Source organism: Copadichromis virginalis, linkage group LG11, assembly GCF_057382275.1.
Source record: "Copadichromis virginalis isolate Kocher_CV1m ecotype Utaka linkage group LG11, C_Virginalis_male_GT1.1, whole genome shotgun sequence".
NCBI lineage: Eukaryota > Metazoa > Chordata > Actinopteri > Cichliformes > Cichlidae > Copadichromis > Copadichromis virginalis.
The window spans coordinates 1,192,486-1,213,445 of record NC_140628.1 but is presented as its reverse complement, the minus strand read 5'-3'; the positions used below and the strand labels follow the sequence as shown (position 1 = coordinate 1,213,445).

Below are 20,960 nucleotides of genomic sequence, written 5' to 3'. Positions count from 1 at the left end.
TCAATGCACGGGCGACAGATCTGGTTGACATTCCTGCTGTCAGCATGCCAATTGCACGCTCCCTCATTGCTTGTGGCATCTGTGGCATTTTGCTGTGAGACAAAACTGCACATTCCAGGGTGGCCTTTTGTTGTGGGCAGTCTGAGGTACACCTGTGCACTACTCATGATGTCAGATCAGCATCCTGATGTGGCACACCTGTGAGGTGGGATGGATTATCTCAATATAGCAGATGTGCCCACTACCACACATTTGGACTGATTTGTGACCACTGTTTGGGAGGGATGGTTATATTGTGTATCTGGAATGAATTTTAGGTCTCTACGTCCATCCCATGGGGAATGGGAGCAAAAACAAAAGTGTTGCGTTTATATTTTTGTTCAGTGTAAGAAAGAAGGGGGACTAGCCCTGCCCAATATAGAGTATTATAGTATCTCTTTTGAAATGGCTAGATTAGGCAAACATTGGGCAGGGAAAAATAATATAGACTGGATTTTAATAGAACAAGAGCTTGCATCTCCATTCACACCAATTGATATTTTATCACAAAAAGTGAATAATCACGGTAAGACGCAAAACCCTATTTTGAAATTTTCGAAAATGGTATGGTTGGAGGTGCATAAGAAATACAAACTTGTGCCATATGTACAGAAGTATGCCCCCTTGTGGTATAATCCTAAAATTAAAATTGGTAAGCAGACTGTTTACTGGACACAATGGCTGAGAAGAGGTATCAGAACTGTTAGTGACCTATTTGAAGGGGGTGTTTTCATGTCGTATGAGGATATTAAAAAAAAGTTTTGTTTAGAGGGTAACAGTCATTTCTGGAAGTATTTGCAAATAAGAAACTGTTTAAAAGGAGGAGTTACAATAACATGTGAAAGTAACTCGATAGAGAATTTCATGCTACTACCCCCATTTCTGTGTACAGCTGCGAAATGGTATAATATTTGCCCATGGATTAAAAACAATATAAATAAGAGCCTGAAAAAAGTATGGGAAAGGGATCTAGGGCGTACAATGGATGAAGATACATGGGATTCTATATTGTCGAACAATGGATTATACATTAGGGAAGCCAGGGGAAAATTTATTCAATACAAAATTCTTAACAGATACTATTATACTCCTTCAAGGCTGTATAGAATGGGGATTGGTAGAGATGACTTGTGTTGGAAATGCCAACAAGCCAAAGGTACTCTGATACATGCCCTCTGGGAATGCCCGCTGGTTTTTCCAGTTTGGAACACTGTACTGAATTATTTGCAGGGGTGGACACTTTGTAACCTACCCAGATCACCTAAATTATGTTTACTAGGAGACAAAGGAGAGGTGCCGCAATTAAGTAAACACCAGTTTAGAGTGTTAAGTACTGCATTGGTAACATGTGCCCGTGTCATTTTGGAACACTGGAAGGACTCTCATATTCCAACGCTTAAAATGTGGAAAGACAGAATGATTGGGAATGTTGCGTGCGAAAAGATGCTGGGAAAAATACATCATGTGACAGAAGCTGCGCTGGAACAGTGGGACAATTTTTGCACCTACATGTCTACCTGACTTGGACATTTGAGTTTAATACAACAGATGTTAAAACCTCACTTGTTTTGTTTTGTTTCGTTGTGTTTTTTTTGTTTTGTTGGTTTTTTATTTATTTATTTTAGTTATTTATTTTGTTTGTTTGTTTTTGTTTGTTTGCTTCTTGCTTTTGGTTGTTGCATCTCTGTATTTGCTGTTATAAAATGCAAAATCTAATAAATACTTGAATTATAAAAAAAATAAATAAATTAAAATATGCAAAACAAAAGGAAGATGCACATTCTCTGTCATATGGGTCTGCATGAATAAACTTTCTGAATCCTTTATCATCTGCATCTGAAAATAGTTGTGGATGATTACTATACCTTTCTAATGTGACGTTGTTGTCCCTGGCTCTCTTTCCCTCCTGCTCTGTTCCTGTGCTACTGCGAGTGTAATTACCGCCCCTACCCCCTCTTCCCAGTGCAAGCACAAGTTGGGGTCTGCCGGGGAACAGCAAGCGGGGCCTACGCTATCTTCGGCTGCACCAGCTACAGGGGCCTGGCTAGCTACGGATGAATCAAGGGTGCAAAGCCGAGTAATCATGCTACTAGTGAGTTGGCTACGAGCTAAGCTAAGCTAGCGATACAGTAGAGAGACAGTGAGTGAATACTTTGGCTATAAATTAGGTAGTGAGTACACAGACAGTGTGCTTTGGATCAAGCACATGAAGATTATACTATGATAAAACTATGATAAACCCCTGTTCTCTGTTTGCCATCTGAGGCGTGGGGATGGGGGTGATGGTGCCTAGACCTGGGTATATAGAGTATATTTGGGGAGTGTGAGTGTGTGTACAGTGTTCATTTCTGTTTGTCTCCATGTTGAGTGAGTGCTGAGTATATGTATATATGTGCATGAGGGTGGGAATGCATGTTTGTGTCTGTGTTTGCCTGTTTGTCTATGTTTATGTGTCAGGTTGGGTCTTAGACTCTACCCATATGGAAAAGATATATATAAATCTTATAAAGTTTGTATCTGTCTTGTGTGAAACTTGTATGAAAAGCATACGTACTACAAGAAAAGGCTTTTGTGTTTCTGTTCAAGGAGTGAAACTATGGAACAAACTGAATATGGAATTAAAGCAATGTCCAAACATAAAACTGTTCAAAAAGAGTTATAAAAATATGATCTTCTCGATCTATAAAGAAAAGGAAAATATTTAAATTAAGTGAATGTCTCTATTTAAAAACAAACAAACAAAAAATTCATGATGTGATATTATAGTATATAGTATATCAGAAATCTGTTCACTATTTTTATTACAAATTATATCAGTAAGGAAGCTGACTAAATATTCACTGATAATTTATGGGACAGGGGTGGGATTAAATAAGTGTATACTTCTTCCCACTCCCTTTCAACATGTAAATTAATCAGAATGTTTTTTTGTATGTAATTTGTATAGTATATATATTTTTTTCTCTCATTTCTTTTCTAAATGTACTTGTATATTGTTCACATGTTGAAATAAATTACCAATCAATCAATCAATCAATCATATAAGAGTGAAAACAGATATAAGATCCCTTGAAAAATTATATGATGAAACTTGTATGTTTTGGATACTAAAACAATATATGAAAGTGATGAGAAAGTGGCCACTTTCATGAGTAAAGCATATAAGTTTTTACTATTTCTTTTCCATATGGGTACCTCTCTGGGAATCTCAGGCCACACCAGATGTGAGGTTATCTCCCCATATAAATATGAGATAGCTCCCAGTTTTCTGTGACCCCAAGGCTTGGAGAGGGGCTGCTGTGACTCGTTGGGGGTCGGATGAACGAGAAAAGACGAAAAGAAGAAAGTAAAAAGCGAGCATGAGGAGACAGAACAAAAAAGAGACTAAGGGAGAAGGCAAAATGACATGCTACAGTGGAGAATAGATAAGGAGTGGAGGAGAAATGCTCACTGCATCACAGACAGGAAGTCCTTTAAATAAACAAACAAACAAACAAAGAACTGTTTTATTTGTTGTTATCTATCATATGCTTGGCCCTTACTCTGAGTTTCTACCTCATTTCCCAGACTTTTAAAAAATCTGATTTAGTTCTCAGTTCAGATAAAATAATTATAGACACTATGAGTAAGAGCCAAACAGACGATCGATAACAACAAATAAAAGGCTAAGTCAGGTATTCAAATGAATTCAAACTCTGTCAGTGTCCTTAGTTTATTACTGATTGATTTAAATTAGAATATTCTTCCTGCAAACAGATTTCTATAAGACTGGAAGTTGAGGAGAAAAAGCTGAAGTTTAATGAAACACTCGTGTTTATGATTACTTTTTTTTTTTAAATGCTTACTTTTTTGGCTTTTAGCCTTTTTTGGGACAGATGCAGTGACGATAGACAGTACAGCTGAGAGAGAGAGGTGAGGACACACAGCCCGGGTTTGGCCCAGGCCAGATGCTGTCCTGCCATACGACATATAGCTCACCCACTGAGCTAAACCAGCACTCCATTTTAATCTTTCATACAATTGAAATAAGTCATAATTACAAATAAATTACAAATTTAGATTGAGAGAACTGACCTGAGATTCACTTGGACTCGGAGGACATCGGATTCTCCTAGCCTTGTTATCTGAAGAAGAGGTGATATTATAGACACCTCTTCAGCTCTGGCACACTTCATGTTTTGTAGAAATCATTTAACATTATTTAAAAAATCCTCAAATTCGTTACTTAGAGGCTTGCCTTTGGCAGGCTATTCTCTACAAGCTTGTTGTCACGGTCCTGGGACCCAGTTTTGTTCTGTTTTTTTGATCATTGATTATTTTTATCACTGTTATCACTACTAGTATTTAGGTTTATTTCTCAGTATTTCTAGCTCTCTAATTCGTTATTATGTGATTACTAGTTCTTAGGTTTTGTTATGTGGCTTCCCTGTGTTCTGTGTTGTCTACTCTGTGCCCTCCTATCCCACGTTTCAGGTTCCTATGTTCTGTCTCCCCCGGTCTCTGTTAAGTTTACGTATCTTGAGTTAAGTCGATGTGTTTTCTGATTTACTTTGAAAGTGCGTGTCTCATGTCAGTGCTTCTAGGTTTGCTTCCCTTGTCTAGTTTAGTCTGATTTCTCCCAGCTGTGTCTCCCTCCTGTCTCCCATTCCCTGGTTACTGTGTTTTTAGCCCTGTGTTTTCCTTGCCCTATGTCGCGTCGTAACCTCATAATTGCCCGTGTGGTGAAGCTAGAAACTGACATGTTTCACCAGTTTAGTTTTCTGTTTAGTAATTGCCAACAAATAAAGCTGAGGTTTTTGAGTTCACGTTTGTCTCCACGAGGCCTGCGTTTGGGTCTATCATCCTGCCTGCACACAGCTATGGCACTTGTGATCAAAGAAAGGTGCATGTGGTGGCAGTGTGGTCCATGGCTCAACTTCAAGGGAGGGGCGGTACAGCAGGCTCAAGGGGTTCACAGTGCCATACTTCAATACCCTATAGCTTTGCAGTATGCCCAGAACACCTCACTCAGGAGGTGGCCAGGAGGTATCCTAGTCAGATGCCCAGACCACCTCAATTGGTTCAGTTTAATGTGGAGGAGTAGCGGCTTTAGTCTAGTTCCCTCCTAAATGACTGAATTTCTCAAACTATGTCTAAAGGAGAACTGAGCCACATTCTGGAGACAACAAAATGTTCACCGCTTGTATTTGCAATCGCATACTTTAGGTCACTAGCCAGGCAAAGGAAGGGATGTTTATCTGTCAGGGGCCACTAGGCTGGTACGAGGGCTGAACCCAAAAGCAAACTCAATTGACTAGTGAGATACAGTGAACTTAAGTTTATTTAATCACAAGGAAAAAAGAAGGAGAACTTTGGGGGGTAGGAGACAGAGGTGAGGGTCTTAGATGTTGCAGTCACTAGAAGCAAAGGGAGAGAGGGATTAGTGAGGGAGTAGGAGGAATTACCAGGTAATGATTAGAATGAAGAAATTACAGGTTACTGGTTAGATGAGAGACTGGGGTCCGGAGGGAGGGAGGAACTGGTGTGAGTGTCCAACAGGGTGAGAGTGAGGCAATCCAGCCAATTTGCATGATCCAGAGGTGAGTGGCAGGCAGAGTGAATTTCTGTGAACGCTGTCGGAGTAGCTAGTCCATGAGCTTTTTCAGGTGAGAGGAGAGATGAATCCAGAACACGAGAATCAGCTGCAGGTGTGGTGGGTAATGATTCTGGTCAGAGGTAAAGAAAAACACAAGGAGACCGGTTATACGAAAGAAAATTTCTAAGATTTAAGTGTGCAAGAGCCAAGTTACCATCATGGGGTAGTGGACGGTCTAGCAGAGTGTGGAAGCCAACGCACATCTTAAGTACTGGACAGCTCTTTGCTGTTTGATGGCTTGCAGGTGGCCACGGCAGGTGGGGAATGGCAAACCCAGCTCTGGGGATTGGGCCAGGATGGCCAGGCAGTAGACGTCATTATCAACTAGTAAAATCAACACCATAGCATATTTATATTCAGATCTCTCTTTACCACAAGAGACCAGTAAAGCATATGCATCACTGCAGACATGGCTCCAATCCATTTGTCACTCCCCCGCTCTCCTTTCTCTTCACTTTTGACCCCCAGATACTTGAATTCCTCCATTTGGGGCAACAACTTGTCCCTAACCCCAAGAAGGCTCTCCAATCTATTCTTGCTAAGAACTTTCAAGCCCCACACTTGAAAGTGCTAACTGGTATTCCCATTGCTTCACATTGGGCCGCAAACTGTTGATGTACAAGCTGGATTCCACCACCTGATGAAGCCAACAGAACCACAAAAAATAGAGATGAGATCCTGAGACAACCAGAGGGGAGGCCTTTTGCTACTTAAGACTGCCTAGAAATTTTGTTTAAAAAATTATGAACATAATCATAATCCCAACACCTGCTGGGAATGAGTCTATTGTCAGCAAGACAGACCAAGCTCTTGCTGCAGTTGCACAAGGACCAAATGGCCTTTGATAATGAGCTAGATGCCCCATACTTCCAAAGCACCTTCCATACAATGTCTCGAGGGATGCGGTCAAATCCCATAAAACACATGTAGACTGTAACCCCCATTTAAACTTGAATTTCCTCATTAGGATAAAGATCTGGTTTAGCGGTCTATGACCAGGATGACAATCACTGAATCAGAGGTTCGAATTATGGACAAACTCTTGTCTCCAGTACCCTGGCATAGACTTTTCTTCCTAGGGAGGCTGAGTAGTGTGATCCCACTGTAATTGAATCACACAAGTAACCACCACCCCTGTCTGCCAATCCAGAGGGACTGCCCTGGATCTCCAAGTGATGTTGCAGAGGTGTGTCAACCAAGATATACCTATAGTAACTCAAGGCAAATCACCTGGGGCCCTACCACTAAGGAGTTATTTAACTACCTTACTCACCTTGGACCCATTGATCCGGAAGTTGTCTGTCTCGTCCCCATACTATTTTTCTTCAATAGAAGGCATGTCAGTGGGACTGAGAAAAGTAGTCTTAACACCAACCAACTATATCCTTGGTTGAAGTCAGCAACCCACACTGAGAGCCTGATGGTTTGCTGGAATTGCCTCGAGGCTGACCAAAAGGCTTCTTCCATGACCTTAATGAACTCCTCCCATGAGCTAAGGCTGCATCCACATAGGAATACTAATAATTTGTAAGGAATAACTGAAACTGTGAAAACCATGTTTGGAAAATATATAAAATATATAAAATTCCCCTCCCACCCCTGCGGGCGTTCTATCCTCCAAGCTGGGGTCCTCTACCAGAGGCCTGGGAGCTTGAGAGTCCTGCGCAGTATCTTAGTTCCCAGGTCTGCGCTCTTCTGGACAGAGATCTCCAATGTTGTTCCTGGGATCTGCTGAGCACATAGTGCTTTGATTACCACCGGGACCACTGTTACCTTCACCCTCCACATGTTCTCCAACTCTTCTCTGAGCCCTTGGTATTTCTCAGGTTTCTGGTGTTCCTTCTTCCTGATGTTGCTGTCATTCAGAACCGCTACATCTATCACTACGGCTGTCTTCTTCATGGTTGGAGAAAGAGAGGAACCAGGCATGGAGCTCTGAATGCAAGGCAGTGTGTTTATTTACAGTGGTAAAAGGTTAACAACAGTTCAATGTGCAACGTAGTCAGTTGTGTCCCCCTTCCCGTGCTCAAACAGTGCGTGGCAGTGAATTTTCCTTCCTCCTCCAGGTAGACTCCCATGCTTGTGATTCTCCTCCATCCCTGTTCCTAGTTGCACACAGAACAGCAAACAGTTAATCACTCATCTGGCAGGCAACACTTAACTACGCAAACGGTCAGAGAATACTACCAGGCTTAGTGCAATACTCCAGCGCTGACTGTCGTTCGGCCACACCAGCTCTGCCTAAGATGGTGGATGATTAAAGGCAGCTGTTGGCTGGATCAGTTGCAGGTGTGGCGGCTCCAGAGCGGCAGCACACCCGGGTCGGACGTCACTCATTGCCATGCGACCTCCGTAAACAATTGCCACGGAGCCGGAGAGGAAAATGAAAGAGAGAGGAAAACACACACACACAGGCAGGTCGACCGGTCGGGGAACCGTCCAACCCTGACATTCTGTTTGTCTACCACCACTATGTCCGCTTGGTTAGCCATCACTTTTTTGTCCGTCTGTATCTGGAAATCCCACAGGATCTTAGCTCGGTCATTATCTGCCTCTTTTTGGGGCGTCTCCCATTTTGACCTCGGGACTTCCAGGTTATACTCGGCACAGATGTTCCTGTACACTATGCCGGCCACTTGGTTATGGCGTTCCATGTATGCCTTGCCTGCTAGCATCTTGCACCCTGCTGTTATGTGCTGGATTGTCTCTGGGGCATCTTTACACAGCCTGCACCTGGGGTCCTGCCTGGTGTGACAGATCCCAGCCTCTATGGATCTTGTGCTCAGTGCTTGTTCCTGTGCTGCCATGATTAGTGCCTCTGTGCTGTCTTTCAGTCCAGCTTTGTCCAGCCACTGGTAGGATTTCTGTCAGCCACCTCCTCTATCTGCTGGTGGTACATACCGTGCAGGAGCCTTTCCTTCCATGATACTTCCTCCTCTTGCTCCTCTTTCTTGGGTTTCTGCTGCCTGATGTATTCACTGAGCACACGTTTGGTTGGGGTGATCTTCCTGATGTATTCATGGATGTTCCCTGTCTCATCCTGGACAGTGGTGCTGATGCTCACTAGTCCTTGGCCTTCTTCTTTCCGCTTAGCGTACAGCCTCAGGGTGCTGGACTTGGGGTGAAACCCTCCATGCATGGTAAGGAGTTTCCTGGTCTAAGAAGTCCTGGACTAGGGACTCTTGTTAATTATCTCACTGAGGGGGTTCAGGCCTATGCAGAACAGCAGTGGGGACAGAGCATCTCCTTGGTAGATCCCACACTTGATGGTGACCTGTGCTATGGGCTTGAAGTTGTACGCCACATCCCCATTGAGTTCCTGATGAAGGCTCTCAGGGTCCCATTGATCTTGTATAGTTCTGGGTATTCTAGGATCCATGTGTGGGGCATTGAGTCATAGGCCTTCTTGTAATCAATCCAGGCAGTGCACAGGTTGGTCAGCCTGGTCTTGCAGTCTCGGCTGACTGCTCTGTCTACCAGTAGCTGGTGTTTTGCTCCACTGGTATTCTTGCTAATTCCTTTCTGTGCCCCACTCATGTATTGAGTCATGTGCCTGATCTTAGCCGCTATGATGCCTGAAAGGAGCTTCCACATGGTACTGAGGCAGGTTATTGGCCAGTAGTTGGATGGGACTGGTCCCTTCTGGGGGTCCTTGAGGATCAGGACGCTCTGGCCTTCAGTTAGCCATTCCAGGTGTCCCTCGTCAACTAGCAGCTGGTTCAGTTGTGCTCCTAGATGCTCATGGAGTGCAGTCCATGAGGCATGAATCATGTTGGGGCCTGGTGCTGTCCAACTCTTCATACTGGAGACCCTTTATTGTCTTCTACTGTGATGGTTACTGGTCCCTGTTCAGGGAGCTTGCTGTGGTCTGCCCTCAGACCCACTAGCGACTGAGCAATGCTGTTATGGGTTGCATGCTTCTCCCATATTCTCTTCCAGTATTACTGTCTCCAGCCTTGGTGGTGCTGTTCTCATATTGTTCCCCTGCTACTGAGAGTACACCTTGGCTGGTTGTGGAGAACAGCTGGTTCATTCTCCTGCCTTCGATCTCTCTGGTGTACCTCTCCAAACAGCTGGCCAAGGCTTTGAGTCTTTGCTTGGCAGTTTCCGGCATCTCAGGTATGGGCAGCTTGCTGTACTTCTTAGGCACCTTCTTTGTTGCACCTTTCTGCAGCTCTAGTTTCTGTGTGTGTGTGTGTGTGTGTGTGTGTGTGTGTGTGTGTGTGTGTGTGTGTGTGTAACTGTTTTGCACTATAATTTACTCATAAAAGAGTTCATTTAAAAAAAATCAATTTTCATGCATTTTTTATAAATAATTTTTCCTTCATCCTTTATTCTATAATAAGAAATATATAAATACCACGAGAGATAAAATATGTACTAAACATACACTTTACTCAAAGTTCTTTCCTTTTCTTTTATATATAGAATATATTTGGTAGAAAAGATTGTGGTCAAATGCTTCAAAAATAATTTGATAATAACACATCTCAATATAATGTCAGAAAGGCAGCTTTCCTGGTAACACTGTCGGATATCTACACACAATCTCAGGCAGCACCTGGCACAATGTTTCCCACAACACCAACACCTATCTCACTGAGTATGAAGAATGTGAAATATGAGACGAATGTTTCTGTGTAATTCCATATGTATCCTTTTGAAGACCGACTGTCATCCATCCATTTTCTTAAACACTTCTCCAACTATAGAATTATTCCTTAGTCTCTGGACTTTTTGTACTGAAATATATCTTCACCATAACACATGAAGGTAAAACTGTTTACATAAAATAAATAAATGTAATATTGTTTCTTAAGGAATATTGTAAGTTTTCATTAAACCCAAATTAGACGACAAAGTCATTAGTATTCTATTGTACCTGTGGCTGACAATGGAGCATAGTAGAATCATAAACTATGCTCCTATAATTAAGGTTAACCATTAGGTGAAGCAGCTAACTAAGGCACAACATACTTAAATACAGTGTTATAACCAATAAAGTATTTGCTAAGGTAAAAAGTGGACCTGGTTTACATTGGATAATCAGGCATCATTAGAACGATGGTTGACCTTTTCTTTGGCTCTTCGTCTGGCTCGCTCCAGTTCAGCCATCATGGGTAGGGGACCCTCATACATGTTGGTCTTGATTGCTCGAAGTTTCTCCTGGTAGTCTTTTGGCAAGCCGTTCTGTTCTGCTCCCATTACAATCACCTGCAGTCATTGATGAGAATATATTTGTTATAACCATGACAGCAGCCACAAATGTCAGTTGTCAACTGTCTTCAGTGTAATAAAGCAAGAGTGAGCTTCCTATAACTTTTAGGTATACCCATTGACCTGTTTCAGGGCTCTAGACTAACTTTTTGCCATGGGCGTACCGGGCGTACCGGCACAAAAGTTAGGCGCACACAAATTTTATAATAATTGATATAATATAAAGTGTTTTTCTGGATACACTGTGCTTTTTCAGCATTCAAAGATTGATGACACCGTGTCAGAGCACTGGCTATGAATTTCAGAAGGATCAGGCCTTAACAGAAAAGTTAGCAATAGTTCTTTTCCTATTACAGCTACATCCACGTCTGTCGTGCCTAGGCTGCTCACTAGGGCTGGGTATCATCACTGATTTCTATAATCCATTCGATTCTGGTTTTTAAAGTCCCGATTCGATTCAACTTAGCCTCAGACAGTCAGAAATATTATAATTCTGATCATTTATCAGTACTGACTTCATCAGAATTGTGAACATCACAGCAGATGCCTTTGTGTGAAAGTAACTGAGAATAAAACAGAAAAACATGAAGGAGATTTTCCTGGTCTGGCTTTTTATAGCAGATAACCTTAAAAATATTCTACAATGTTCTGCATATAAAGTTTAAATTTCTTCAGTATTGAACAACAGAAAAAATAGGCTTTCTTGTCCGAGGTCATTTAAGTGAAAAAGAAAAGAAAAAGACAGCAGCCACAGCCTGTAAACAACGGTAGACTGGTGGGTAATGAGCCAATGAATAATACAGAAAACAGAGATTGGAGACGGGAAACTGTTCTTGAAGTACAGAGAGAGAGAGAGAGAGAGCTAGCTGTGCATGGAGTGTGATTTTAATAGTCGTGGAAGCAAAACAGCAAAATTCATGACGACATTGATCAGATGTGAAGCGCAGTTTGCTGCTTCTTTTGCTGCTGGCTCGGTGGATTTTGGTTGGAGAGACAAAACCTGCAGCTCAGAATCAGCGCAAAAAGACGTAAACACAGCGCGGACCGGACGCATCAGAATCGCTGAGCTCCGACAGCGTGTCCGTCTGCGGGCCGTCGGGTGAGGAAGCCGAGAAAGACGAAGCGTCGGTCTGTGTTTACGTCTTTGTGTGGAGTCCGTGTACCTGCTCTCATCTGCTGTTTGGTTGTTGTTGAAATGGTTTTGTGAGCTTTAATCTGAGAATCTGGCGTTTCTGGCAAAACACAGTTATGTTTAAAAGTCGATTCAGGATCTAATGAATTGATATCGCTTTATTCAAGCTACTCACCTCACACTTCCACCTGCACTTTCAACTGGACCACGGCCAATCAGAGAGGTCCCGCCCCTTACTATCTCTGATTGGTTTAGTCCACGATAGGGGCATAATGTGTCTGTTGTTTGATAGGTTTGTAACATAAACCTATTCGCTGGAACGTTAAGGACAATCTGCTACGCAGCAAAAAGCAAGACTCAAGGCACCAAAGTTCTCTGGTTACTCATGCATGAGGGAGACCTGGCTGGAGCCAAGCGTCGTTCCACCACTTGACCACTGTCAGACTCTCGTCCGTTCTCCCATACACTGTCCTTTTATTGAGGTTACATGAATATGCATAGGTTCATTAACATACGACGTCTACATACAAACAAAGAGTACCTTGCCTGTGTGTGTGTGTGTGTGTGTGTGTGTGTGTGTGTGTGTGTGTGTGTGTGGACTGCTGATCAAAGGGTCAAACATCCTTGGTCAGGAAGAGGGTAGCCTCCCCCTCACCCTAGATGGTTCATCCTAGATAACACGGTGAGGAAGTCCTGCAGTTCATCTAAACAAAGAGCACTTAGACTAGAACAGACGTAGCTACGTTAATCCTACCATAAAACAATAAGACACGGTATGACCTCTCATGCTCCCAAAGTGCTGTCTAATACACACAAAGTTTGCAGACTATCAAGGATCAAAACCTCTACCAATCTACAACTAATTACAAAACTCTAAGCATATATAAGTAAATATTTCTAAGCATAAATGACAATCAACAATACAAATCTAACATTGTTGACCACAGGGAAGGTTGCAGATTTTATTTTATTTTATTTTTTTGCTACCCGAACAGTTGGTCGCACAGGTGCAACCAAATTATTTTTTTTTAGTCGCACCACTGAAAAATTTGGTTGCATTTGCGACCAAATTGGTCGCACTCTAGAGCCCTGTGTTTGTAACACAAATATCTAATCAGCTAATCACAGGCACACGGACACAATCTCAATGTCAACACAATCTTATGAAGTTCTAACCACGCATTTGAATGAGAAAGAAAGGCGATTTAAGGAGGTTTGACTATGTCATGGTTGTTCGGACGGGCTGGAGTTTTCCAGAGATGGCTAATCTACTGGAATTTGTCAGCACAACCATTAGTGATGTGCGATACCACTGATTTCCTTTCCGATCCAATACCAAGTAAAATTCTGTACAAAAACTAAATGTTTCATTGTATTTCATAATACAGTATATAATTGTATTATGAAATTGTAATAACAGGGCTTCATAATGATTAGACAACATCAGACTACTTGTTATTGCTTAATAATGCAGAATTATCGTATAGAAATAAAAAACCTGAAGTTGTGTGCTAGTTGAACACGTTGCCTGCAGCACTAAAGGACTCCGCCAGAGACGTCTGTCTCGCCCTAGCAGCACCTGTCATGTCACCTCAACATAAGCTCATCATATTCTGTGATGTCATTTAGTCTGAGGTGTTTGACGAGGTTAGTGGTCTTGCCACATGTATCGCAAACCATGTCTTGGCTGTTTGTGGAGGTAAAATACGTCCACACATGACTCCGTTTACGCTCAGCCATTGTTGTGAGTGCGCACGCCAAGGGGCTGCGACACATTCGCATATGACTATGAAAGGTGTAAGAAGAAGTAGTTCCTTCCAATTTAGACGATCTGAATGAAATAGTTTCTTTCCACTGTTCCTGTTAATGAAAATCTACAAATTTACCCCAAAGTACTAAAATATCAATATTTTAATATGAGAATCGATTCTAGAACATAAATTATTGGAAGAATCGATATTTCAATATCAATCCGCACACCACTAACAACCATCTGCACCGTTCACAAGAATGGACCAAAAAAGAGAAGATATCCTGGGAGTGGTAGTTCTAGGTGTAAAATGCTTTATTGATGCCAGAGGTCAGAGGAGAATGGGCAAATTGGGTTGAGCTGATCAGAAGGCACCAGTAACTCAAACAACCACTTATTACAGCCGTGGCCCTGTGAAATAAAAAATGTCACTTTAGGGCCCAACACGTTAATATTGCAAACCACGCTACGCCTAAAAATACTGTGCATGAATCAACATTTAACCTAAAGAGATGTTTTTGATTGTGTGAAAGACTGACGAGATGTGTGGAGGCCATCGTTGCATTTTAATATTCTTTTCATAACACTATTATATTTTCTATTTTTACTAACATTGATTGGTACTTTACACCAAACACAAATGAAATACATCTGAACTTTTTAGATGGAAGTAAATTTAAAATAGTATTTATAAAATTGCGTACATTTTTTTTTACTTTATTCTTTTATTTATAATATTAAGTATTGGCAAATATAACTTAAATAAGCCATTGGAAATGAATTACAGCCAACTAAAATACGTGTCTGTTCTGAGTCCTAGTGAAACTCAAATAGGCTTTAAATAAATTTAGCTTACTGAAAGCTCTCAACACCTGCAAAAATTACATGCAGAGTGCAAAATATAAGCAGAGCAGTACACACTTCTTCAAATATCAGTGGGCTGGTTCAGTGTCAGGAAGATGGGAGTGAGACAGCTTAGCGTGAGCCAGAGGTTTGATCTGTTTGGCCTGTAAGCAGGTCGACAGATAAGTGATTTAGTATACATATGTACATGTTGGCTAAAATAACACAAACACGTTGTGTTCTGATAGAAATAAGATAAGCTAATACATATTAAGAAGGTCAAGAAGTTTCTTTCATGTGGACTTCGCTATGAGTTTAATTTCCAGCTGTCTCAGTTTTCATGTTTTTTTTTTTCCAGATGACAGGTTAATAATTTACATTAAAAAAAAAAGAAAATAAAAGGAAAGGAAACAAAATGCACTATTTGACTGTTTTAATGTTTTCTAGGGTCCCTGTCAGTCTCGGGGCCTTAGAATCTATCACGTTTCTCCCCAAGGTATTCAGATTAGCATCTTTGAACCTACAAAATGTTGAACCTTAAGCAGATGGGCTACAGCGGCAAAACATCACACCAGCTGCTGTTCAGGTAAATACAACTGAGGCTGCAACTTGGACAAGCTCACCGACAGTGTTGGGGAGTAACGGAGTACATGTACCGGCGTTACATATTTAAAATACAAAATATGAGTAACTGTATTCTGTTACAGTTGAAATTAACGGATTGCACGGCGGTATTTTCCTGTTTCATATGTTCGGCTATGCTCTCTCTTTTCTGATAATTCCACGCTGTTGGAAACCCAAACAAAACACGCATTAAGAGGCTCTAATGTCTGTGTCCCAATCTCGCGGCCCATGTCACCCCTACTTGCGACCCGCATAATGGCGTGAAGAAATATTTTTTAAAATTATTGTTCAAAAATTATTTAACATGAAGGCAATAGGCAGAGTGTTACAGGCGTAGCCCTAAAGAATGCAGCCTCATGGGCAGTGTAGTCCAGCTGTAAGTAAGCTATTAAGACTCGGCTGTACGCTGTGTTCATGTTTTCCTCCGAAATAATAAGCTCCGTTGGAGCAGCCTTTCAACGCCTCTCTCTGTCTCTCGCTAGCAAAGTGACCCAGAGAACAAAGTAAAGCTAGTTTTCAGCTACGAGCCCGACATGAACCCGACGTATCAGCCAGAGGTCCCTTTACTACGGTTCGGAGCCGCGGACCTGTTTTATATACGCGCTGAATAGTTTCTATACGAGATCACTGCAAAAAGTGCAGCCTTACCTAATGTCCACCTACTGTTACTCATTTATATTAAGATTTAAACATCTAGTTGGTGTTGGTATGGAGAGTAACCTCGTCATAGTAATAAATCACACAGCAATAGTACATTCATGTAGCTGTAAAAAGCATGATAATATGTTAAGTAATCCGAAGTATTCAGAATACCTTACTCTCATTGAGTAACGTAACAGAATACATTACAGAATACATTTTGGGGCCTGTAATCTGTAATCTGTAGTGGAATACATTTAAAAGTAACCTTCCCAACACTGCTCACCAAAACTGGACAAAATAATACTGGAAAAAAACAGGAGGGTCACAATTAGGCCTCGTATCATCAGTTCAGGCTGCTAGTGTTGCAGAGGCATGCACTGTTTCTGGCTTCCTCTTTGAACACAGTTGTTTCGGTTTCTTAAGTAGAGTGGGATATTTGTATCATGGACATGCAGTCGATAAACACTCTGATTAATGTGAAAGAACGTTTCCAGCACATTTTTGAATCTACATCACAGTGAGTTAACGCTTGTATAAACAGAAAAGGGGGTCCAAACAAGTACTGGCAAGGTGTACCTAACAACATGACTGAGTATATGTCAAGCTTTTTATCAAAGAAACAAAAAAATGCTTTGTTAAATGTATTTTTTAAACATATTTTTCCCAGCTGTTTCATAAATGAATTAGGGTATGATCTGCAGTGTTTAGTTAAGTTGAATCTGTAATCCAGGTAAGGATATTCCAGAAGGAGTTTCTGTTCACTTGGCTTGTTTTAGTATTACCACCAGTGTGTTAGAATTCAAAGATGACAGTAAATTTGAGAATGCCCTGCAGTTCAACAGATACAAGAACAAGCAGAACAGGGGGAACAATGTAGGTAACACACTGTAGAAGACAAAGGTATCAAAACAAAGGCATGCTGTTAGGCATGTTTGGAGCGCTCGTATGTGCTGAGGAACAGTCTAGCATTTTAGCTCACAAGCTGTGAGATCTGTAAAACATAGCAAAGCAATGTGTGTCCTAATTGTTTTGGCCTTTCACATAGTCAGGTGATGGGTGGGAGTAGCAAATGAATCCCTTTTCCAGATGAACCACAGAGAGAGAAATGGATACAAGTAAACATATAACCTGAAAGTAATTCATTGTAAATTCTGTATGTGGTTGGGTTTTACAATGCTGGCTTTGTTTAAATATATATTTTTAAGTGAGAATAAGTGTGTGGATAGCTGATACTAAATATGTTTAGCTAGGACTTATATATACAGTAAACTTTTCATTGTTGCTGATTCAGCTTTATGATCATTTTGGAGGATGAAGAACCTCTCATAAAAAAGCGTGACGTATAATTCCCTCTTGCCCCTCTGGGCTGTCTTTATCCTTCACACTCGGGTCCTGTGCAATTTGTTGTTCTGGACAGAAATCATAACTGTTGTTCCTGGGAACAACAGCTAGCCCCCTAGTCACTCGCCTAGCTTGGGAATTACTGCACTGAGTTCTCTGGTTACCACTGGGACCACTTTGCCTTCACCTGCCATGTCTTCTTCTTCTTCTTCTCTTGGTCTTTAATATTTCTCAATTTCTTTGTCTTATTTCCTGATATCGCTATCATTCGGTATAGCTGCATCGATCACTACGGCCGTCTTCTTCTGTTTGTCTACCACCACTATGTCCGGTTGGTTAGCCACCACCATTTTGTCCGTCTGTATCTGGAAGTCCCACAGGATCTTAGCTCGGTCATTCTCCACCACCCTAGGGGGCATCTCCCATTTTGACCTTGGGACTTCCAGGTTATACTCGGCACAGATGTTCCTGTACACTATGCCGGCCACTTGGTTATGGCGTTCCATGTATGCCTTGCCTGCTAGCATCTTGCACCCTGCTGTTATGTGCTGGATTGTCTCTGGGGCATCTTTACACAGCCTGCACCTGGGGTCTTGCCTGGTGTGATAGACCCCAGCCTCTATGGATCTTGTACTCAGAGCTTGTTCTTGTGCTGCCATGATTAGTGCCTCTGTGCTGTCTTTCAGTCCAGCTTTGTCCAGCCACTGGTAGGATTTCTGTCAGCCACCCCCTCTATCTGCCGGTGGTACATACCGTGCAGGGGCCTGTCCTTCCATGATACTTCCTCTTCTTGCTCCTCTTTCTCTGGTTCCTGCTGCCTGATGTATTCACTAAGCACACACAGTTGTGGCCATCTTCCTGATGTACTCATGGATGTTCGTTGTCTCATCCTGGACAGTGGTTCTGACACTCACCAGTCCTCGGCCTCCTTCCTTTTGCTTAGCGTACAGCCTCAGGGTGGTGGATTTAGGGTAGAACGATCCATGCCTGACAAGGAAACTTCCTTGTCTTGATGTCAGTGGCTTCTATCACCTCCTTTGTCAGCAAGGTACCTGATCACCAGCAGGATATAGGTATTGATTGCCTGCATGTTGTTCTTCCAATTCATCTCACTCCTCCAGACTTGCCTGACCCTCAGCAGGGTCTGACGGTCAGGCCTGTGGGATTGCCAGGTACCTGTAGCTGTCCTTGTTGTCTGCAATGTTGCCTTCTGGTAGTGCAATCGCCCCAGTTCGGACTACCTTCCCTCTCTTTGTTACCATCCGACTACACTTCTCCAGTCCGAATGACATTCCAATGTCATTGCTGTATAGCCTGGTAGTGTGGATCAGTGAATCGATGTCTCGTTCACTCTTGGCATACAGCTTGATGTCATCCATGTACAGGAGGTGGCTGACAACTGCTCCGTTCTGTAGTCGGTATCCGTAGCCAGTCTTGTTGATGATCTCACTGAGGGGGTTCAGGCCTATGCAGAACAGCAGTGGGGACAGAGCATCTCCTTGGTAGATCCTGCACTTGATGGTGACTTGTGCTATGGGCTTGGAGTTGGCCTCTAGTGTTGTTTGTCACATCCCCATTGAGTTCCTGATGAAGGCTCTTAGGTTCCTGTTGATCTTGTATAGTTCTGGGTATTCCAGGATCCAGCTGTGGGGCATTGAGTCATAGGCCTTCTTGTAATCAGTCCAGGCAGTGCACAGGTTGGTCAGTCTGGTCTTGCAGTCTCGGCTGACTGCTCTGTCTACCAGTAGCTGATGTTTCATTCCTCTGGTATTTTTGCTAATGTGCCCCACTCATGTATTGAGTCATGCGTTTCTTCATCTTAGCCGCTATGATGCTTGACAGGAACTTCCATGCGGTGCTGGCACAGGTTATTGGCCAGCAATTGGACGGGACCAGTCCCTTCTGGGGGTCCTTGGGGATCAGGACTGTCCGGCCTTCAGTTAGCCATTCTGGGTGTCTCCCATTGGCCAGCAGCTGGTTCATTTTTGCTGCCAGGAGCTCATGGAGTGCAGTAAGCTTCTTTAGCCAGTATGTGTGGGCTGGGCCATATCATACCGTTCACGGTAACACCGGTATAATGTTGGGCAATGATAAGAAAATGAAATATTGCGATAGAATATGGGTAAAACGTGCATGCGCAGTGCCTTTGTTTTCATATGCACATGGCGGAAAAAGCATGGCGGCGACGCAGAATGAGAAGGACGAAAGCGGATTGTTGAATGAAACGGATGAACCAGAACTGGTTTGTAAAAATGCTGCAGCTTCAGTGGTGGAACTGGTTTGGCTTTCGTCCGTCAGATACACAACAAAGCACTATTTTTGGTAGCGCATGCTAGCGGGCCGTCGTTATTACCGCGTTGTTTGGAAAATACGGCGCACTTAAAATCAATCCTTTGATTTTTCTGAAAGTCGACAGAGCCCCTTATAATCCCGTGTGCCTTATGTATGAACTCTGGTTGTGTTTACTGACCTCGAAACCATTTTATGTGCACGGCGCTCGAAAATCTGTCAAATGTTTTAGTACGACTTTGCTAAGCTACGAAGCCGCACCGCTTGATGGATTGTCGGAGCATTACGGCTGTCGTAGGCGGAGCCTCGTGGAGTGATATGTGCTGTGCTTCAACATAATATTACCGTATTGTGTGTGTTTAACCTCTTTAAGTTTTGTGGATGTTATACATGGTTATGCTGAGGATATGTCGGCTAATTTCCACTGGAAATGCCTTTTGGTTGAACTGTCAGTGAGGAGTTTGAATTTGCACTGTTACGTTTTTATATAACTTTAATGCACATAAAAAACAGCTGCTTGTTTCAGTGAAAATACAGTGATGGGGTTTTTTTGCACTAATAAAGTTGTGGAGTTGTAAAGTATTTTGTCTCGTGTCAATTATATCGTCAGTTATATCGTTATTGCAAATTTTCAAATGTGTATCGTGATAAATATTTTTGGTCATAACGCCCTGCTCTAGTATGCGTGAATCATTTTGGGGTCTTGTGCTGTCCAAGTCTTCATATTGGAGACTCTTTCTTGGATGTCTGCCACTGTGATGGTTACTGGTCCCTGTTCAGGGAGCTTGCTGTGGTCTGCTCTTAGATTGACTAGCCCCTGAGTTGCTGTTATGAGTTACATCCTTCTTCCATATGCTCTTCTAGTATTGCTCTGTCTCAACCAATGTTAGAGCTGCTGTTCTCATATTGTTCCCCTGCCACTGAGAGTACACCTTGGATGGTTCAGCGGAAAACATCTGGTTTATTCTCCTGCCTTCGATCTCTCTGGTATTCCCCTTCAAACGCCTGGCCAAGGCTGTGAGTCTTTGCTCGGCAGTTTCCAAGGTTTCAGGTATGGGCAGCTTGCTGTACTTCTTAGGCACCCCTTCTTCATTACACCTTTCTGGAGCTCTGACAGTTGATAGTTCCCTCCTTACTACCTTGATCTCCTTCTCCATGGAGGGCACTGCTGCTGTGGTGTAGATCAGCTTGTTGGTTTAGGTGATGGTTGCAGTAGGGTTTGTCCATAATGCTGCATTCAAATCTTCTAGCAGCACTTCTGAGGGTGCTTTACTTACTCTTGTTAACCACCTACCAATGGTCAAGGTTTCCTGCTTTGCCATGAATCCTATCTTTTAGGCAAGCTGCTCTTGCACTCAACATTCCTTCTGACAAACCTGATGCTTGGTACCCAATCTTGGTTGGAGCTGATGATATCTCCCCACTGACCTGAAGCCCTTGGTCCCCCT

The 20,960-nt window shown here is 42.5% G+C and overlaps 1 protein-coding gene across 1 annotated transcript in view; it reads right to left on the bottom strand.

Moving 5' to 3' along the window:
- Window positions 1-6,212: 6,212 nt before the first annotated feature.
- Window positions 6,213-20,960, bottom strand: part of ggctb (gamma-glutamylcyclotransferase b) — a 16,575-nt gene continuing 1,827 nt past the window's right edge. Inside the window, exons 4-5 of the mRNA XM_085472831.1 lie at window positions 10,748-10,888; window positions 6,213-6,311 (exon numbers count right to left, since the gene is read on the bottom strand). Coding sequence (XP_085328957.1) covers window positions 6,213-6,311; window positions 10,748-10,888 — 240 coding nt within the window. The remainder of the gene's footprint in view (window positions 6,312-10,747; window positions 10,889-20,960) is intronic.